Source organism: Sphaeramia orbicularis, chromosome 22 (genome assembly GCF_902148855.1).
Source record: "Sphaeramia orbicularis chromosome 22, fSphaOr1.1, whole genome shotgun sequence".
Lineage (NCBI taxonomy): Eukaryota > Metazoa > Chordata > Actinopteri > Kurtiformes > Apogonidae > Sphaeramia > Sphaeramia orbicularis.
In genome coordinates this window covers 11,569,749-11,575,748 of record NC_043978.1, presented here as the reverse complement: position 1 = coordinate 11,575,748, position 6,000 = coordinate 11,569,749, and the positions used below count along the sequence as shown (strand labels likewise).

General features: G+C 37.8%; 1 protein-coding gene across 2 annotated transcripts in view; it reads right to left on the bottom strand.

The window, feature by feature from the left end:
* Positions 1–1,365: 1,365 nt before the first annotated feature.
* psen1 (presenilin 1) overlaps positions 1,366–6,000 on the bottom strand; it is a 27,907-nt gene continuing 23,272 nt past the window's right edge. For both annotated transcript variants that reach the window (XM_030126331.1, XM_030126330.1), the window contains exons 10-11: positions 4,097–4,215; positions 1,366–3,242 (exon numbers count right to left, since the gene is read on the bottom strand). In XM_030126331.1, coding sequence (XP_029982191.1) covers positions 3,087–3,242; positions 4,097–4,215 — 275 coding nt within the window. In that variant the 3' untranslated portion in view covers positions 1,366–3,086. The remainder of the gene's footprint in view (positions 3,243–4,096; positions 4,216–6,000) is intronic.

The following is a 6,000-nucleotide window of genomic DNA, read 5'->3' as shown; positions in this document are numbered from 1 at the left end:
TGCACTCAGAAAGAGATTAGAGCATTTATCAGATGTTAAAACTCACACACTGTATCGAATACATTTGATGAAATTTTCAGGAAATGTAAATAAAAATGACATAAAAGTAAGAAATGATGGTTACATATCTATGGCCATCATTTCTTTTAATAATATAAAGAGTAAAAAAAGAAATGAGTAATAATAAGCAATAATCGCAGTTGTAATAGAAACTCTAAATGCAAAGATAAATAAATAAATAGATGGGAAAAAGTGAGATTCTGCAGATGCAGATCAATCTGCCGATAGAAGTGGGCGGGACTTTCACTGGAGGAGAACTCAACTAATTCAATGACTTCTATCAGTGATCAATAGGAACTACAGGGGTTGGACAAAATAATGGAAACACCTTCAGCTCAAGATGATAATGCCCCAATCCATACAGCTAGAATTGTTAAAGAATGGCATGAGGAACATTCTAATGAAGTTGAGCATCTCGTATGGCCGGCACAGTCCCCAGACCTCAACATTATTGAGCATTTATGGTCAGTTTTAGAGATTCAAGTAAGACGGCGATTTCCACCGCCATCGTCTCTAAAAGAGTTGGAGGGTATTCTAACTGAAGAATGGCTTAAAATTCTTTTGGAAACAATTCACAAGTTGTATGAATCAATACCTCGGAGAATTGAGGCTGTAATTGCCGCAAAAGGTGGACCTACACCATATTAAATTATATTTTGTTGATTTTTTAAGGTGTTTCCATTATTTTTTCCAACCCCTGTATATTGATATCTGTAACCATTTATACCATCAACATACGGACTATTAGAAGAAAAGCCAAATTTTTAATGTTTCAAAAAATTTGTCAAAAAATTAAGATTAAAATTTCTCAAAACTGTGAACAAACTTTGTAGACATTGTCCCAAAGAAGAAACATAAAACATTTGAAATGAGTACGAACAGTAGTTTTGGGAGGAAGATTGTTGAAATCTAGACATTGGTGAGTTTGACCCTTTAAGGTCACTCAAGGTCAAAGGTCATGGACCCAAATGAAAGTCCATATATGACTTCCTATCAGTGATCAATAGTATCTATATTGATATCTTTAACCATTTACATGTTATAAACCATCAAAATATGGACCATTAGAAGGAAAGGCACATTTTTTATATTTAAAAAAAAATTGTCAAAATTTAAAAACAACAAAATTTCTCAAAACTGTCAACATATTTTCTGGAACACTGTCTCAAGGAAGTTACATATAAAATTTGAAATGAATCTGACCAGTAGTTTCATTGGAGAAATTTGAAGAAATTATTAACGAAGATGACGATAAAAAGACAGTTGAAGATGAAATAGTTGAAGTACAAACAGCCCATAGAGACGTTCAGTTTTATCATTTATTTAAAAAAAGAACAAAATTTCAATTGAGTAACCTTGCATAACACACATATGCTTGTGAAGGACAGAAGAAAAAGCCAGTCACCCGACATGTTCCCTAAAAACAAAATGCAAAACTCCCAGAACAAATATTCGATTGTTCCCTCTTTTTTCATTTTTCTTCTCTGCAAACACGAAAAAAACTCGAGTGCAACGACAAAAGAGCCAATCAGTGCAGCTGGTCTTCTTCAATGTTAGGCTCCAGAGGTTTGGGTTCCTACTTGTTCTGCTCACTCGTATGTTTTGGTTCATCGTTTAATTAAAGGAGTTTAATAGCTACAGATCCACGATTCCTTAATACCAGATCTCTAAAGCCTTAATTTATCAGGAATGATTATTTCCCACCGCACTTTGCAGAAGCGTCGTCGGCCATTTTTCTGACTTGTGCAGGAGCCCTGATACCAATCCGCATGTTTGAAAAAGTACAAAGTTTCTCCTCTGCATATCGTAAAAGCACAACAGAATCTGTGTATAGTGGTAATTATCTGACGTAGCATAGTTTAAGACAGCACCAGGCGAGCGTCATGAGGGCAGCTACAGCCTAAAGGTTCAGAGTTGACTGCTTTGTGACTGGATATGATCACAGGTTACAATCCCCGGACAGGTTGAAAAAAAAAAAAAAAGAAAAGATTCAGTCAGGGAAGAATGAAAAGCAAAGAAAACTACGCCTGAAATGCCCTTGAGCAAGGCACTGAACCTCCGAATGCTCCAGCGTACAGCTCAGAGGCTGCCGGTGCACGGTGTGAGAAGAGATGGAAAAGAAGGGCAGAGGACGGGGTGGAGTGATGAGTCGTTGTCACGGTAATGCTATTAATTAACTCTAAGAGACTTGTTTTTTTTTTTGTTTTTTTTTCTCTCCGCGTGTTAAAAATCCTACTCATCATAAAACTTCGAAGTGTCTAAAGTGGAAAAAAATAAAAATAAACCACAAACTTTTTAACCGTGATGAAAAGCACGCTCTGGTGACTGACAGCTCATACACAATCAAACAACACGTTTACCAATCTATAATCAATATCGTCTTAAAAGTGTCTGTTAATGCGATGAAGGCTTTTCGGAGAAGGAGGAGAGTGGTGGGTTGTTGGAAAAAAAAGGGGGGGGGGGGGTTTACTCGTACGTCATGGGTTCGTGAAGGTGCGTTTGTGAGGAGTCTCTGAAGGGAGGCCTGGTGAAACAGCCTCGGTTCGGGTAACAGCTACCGCCAGGGCGTCCCTGAGCAAGGCACCTACTGCTGCTCAGCGGCCGACAGTTAGCGACGGGTCCAACTGGATGCGAATGTGCGCAGATGTGAAGCAGGGCGCAGCTCTGGCAAAGCCTCCCTGGATAAATACAGTTAAAATGCTCCCGCTAACGCCTCCGACGGCAGGGTCCGGTGTCGACCTCCTGCCGCTTGGACAGTGAGGTTCTTTTTTTTTTTTTTAGATTTAAGAACAGCTGTTGTGGGGATCGTCCTCCCTTGGCGCCAGAAAGAAAAGGCAGAACAAAAACAACTTGTGTCCCGTCATCGTGAGTTCATAGGAGGGGATGTGGGGGGCGGGAGGGCAGGAGGCCCCGCCCCGCCCCACCCCACCGCCCATTGTTCCCCCCCGGCCGTCGAAGGGGCCGCCGCTCTCGTGTTGTTTGGCTTTGAGAGCTCCGTGGGTGAGGGTCAGCGGGGCAACGTCCTGCTAAATGTAGAACTGGTGCAGCGCCAGTTTGTCCATGAAGGGCCGTACCAGGTTATCTGTGGCGAAGTAGAAGACCAGGCCGAAGAAGATGGAGATGGGCAGAGCGGGGAGGGCCTTCTTGAAGATGGCGAGCAGGAGCAGGGTCAGACACAGGCCCTGTAGGAGGGAGGAGGAGGAGGGGGGGGGGACACAAAATAAATAAACCACTGAGGACGCAGATTGAATGATTGTATACTAGGGATGTAACCGTATGAAAAGTTCATATCACGGTTATTGTGACCAAAATTATCACGATTATTATTATCATGCTCAAAATGTTCAAAAAGTACTAATACACAACCTGAAATAATTTCACCAAGTTGTACTTTAAAAAACAAAACAAAAAAAAAAACAAATAAAATAATTGGCACAATACACTTTCTGTTGCAGAAACATTCAAATATTAACCCTTAGTGGTCTGAGCCTATTTGGGCCGTTTTTCAGTACTTTTGATTTGGCCTTTATATACTATATAAACAAATGTTTACCATACCCATGTTTGGTATCTTTTTTTTTCAGCACAACTATTTCATTTTTTTTTTTTTTACTTTAACCTACTATATCAACATAAAAGGACAAAAAACACACAAAAAAAATATAAAATTCAATTTGAAAAATGTGTATAATTTATCGCATAAATAACACACAGATGCTTAACGAACCTTTTCAAAGACTTTAAAAGTGAATATTGGTTCCAAATATTAGGTATAAAAAATTTAAACTGTAATAAATTCAAACTACTCAAATATTTGACATAAAAGCAGATCTTTACATAGGCCTTTTCTCTGGAAAAGTGCTGTAATCAAACACGGTTATCATGATAATTAGAATTTAAACGGTAATACTAACCGTTGGCAATTTTACTGCGGTTTATCGTTATAGCGGTAATCGTTACATCCCTATTGTATACAAAACAAAATCAGCTCTGGAGGCAAATGAAAACACTCAAATAAGCATGTGCGGTTGCTCACAATGAGGATGGCCACGAAGCAGGCCAGTGTGGTGTTCCAGTCGCCGCTGGCTGTGGCCGAGGCTTTTCCCACCAACATGCTGTAGAAGATGAAGTCGCCCAGCCCCAACTTGACGCCCCCTGAAAACACAGGAGGACACCGCATTACGGGTGGAGTCAGCGCAGACGCGAGGTTCCGTCCTGCCCCCGCCCCCGCCCACACCCACTGTGACTGTAATTACTGTACAAACAACAGGCCGACCCCGTATTTACCCGAGGGTTAGAGTCGCAGAGAGCGCGGGCCCCCCAAACGCTGCAGACATGAAACCTAGCAATTGACGTGAATAATCGCTTCCTAATCTACTCAGGACTAAAAACAGTCTGTGGCCGAACACACAGTGGCGTTCGCAGAAAAGGGAACACATAAAACATTTGAGGAATGTTTTATGTGTTTGAAGAAAAAAGGAAGTGAAAGATGATGATTACAGCCTGAACGGAGGCAGGCGCGCAAACCGGGAGAGAAATTACAAAGACCAGCGTTATATTAGGACAGATGTTACTGGGAAATGAGCATCATCTAGTACAGGGGGGTCAAAGATAAGGCCCGCGGCCCAAAACTGGCCCCTCCAGAGGGTCCAGTCTGGCCCACGGGATGAATGTGCAAAGTGGAAAAATTACATTGAAAACATTAACAGTTAAGAATGTGGAAGTGGTTTTAGTTCAGGTTCCACACAGACCAATATGATCTAAAATAAGTGTTTGTTTTGTTCAATTTCTTACATTTTCTTCCTTATTTTGTCCATTATCTTACTTGTTTTGTTCATTTTCTGCATCATTTTGTGCTTTTGTTATCCGATTTCTTAAATATTGTCCATTTTTGTAAATTTTCTTCCTTATTTTGTCCATTTTCTTACTTGTTTTGTTCATTTTCTTCAGTATTTTGTACTTTTTTAAATCCGATTTCTTGAATATTGTCCATTTTTGTTCACTTTCCTCCGTATTTTGTTCATTTTCTTAACTATTTGGTTCTTGCTTGTTCAATTTCTTACATATTTTGTCCACTTTTGTTCATTTTCTTCCTTATTTTGTCCATTTTCTTACTTTTGTTAATTTTGTTAGGTAATTTGTACTTTTTTAAATCCGATTTCTTGAATATTGTCCATTTTTGTTCACTTTCCTCCATATTTTGTTCATTTTCTTAATTATTTGGTTCTTGCTTGTTCAATTTCTTACATATTTTGTCCATTTTTGTTCATTTTCTTCCTTATTTTGTCCATTTTCTTACTTGTTTTGTTAATTTTCTTAGGTAATTTGTACTTTTTTAAATCCGATTTCTAAAATATTGTCCATTTTTGCTCAGTCTCTTCCTTATTTTGTTCATTTTCTTCAATATTTTTGTTTGTTTTTAATCAAATTTCTTAAATATTTTTTAAATTTTTGCTAATTTTCTCCTTTATTTTGTTCATTTTTTCAAGCACTTTGTATTTTCTTGTTCAATTCCTTAAATAATAATAACATAATAACCTACAAATAATGACTCAATTTCCTTCTTGGTTTAATGTGAAAATAATTTTACATCATGTCTATAAATAATGACAATGCCAAATTTTTCTCTTTGTTTTAATGCAAAACCCCCCAAAAAACATTGAATTATGAAAATATTTACTTTGACAAACTATCCTTTAACAATAAAATGTAAATAACCTGAACAAATATGAACAACCTGAAATGTCTAAAGAAAATTAAGTGTAATTTTATCAATATTCTGTCTGTTACTAAATGTTTTATGTATTTGTAGCTCCACTGTGCTCTGTAATTATGTTCATAATAAGCTGAGGGATAATATTGTTAAAATTGCACTTATTTTTCTGGATACATTTCAGGTTATTCACGTTTTTCATATAAGTCATGTAATTTAACTTTCAC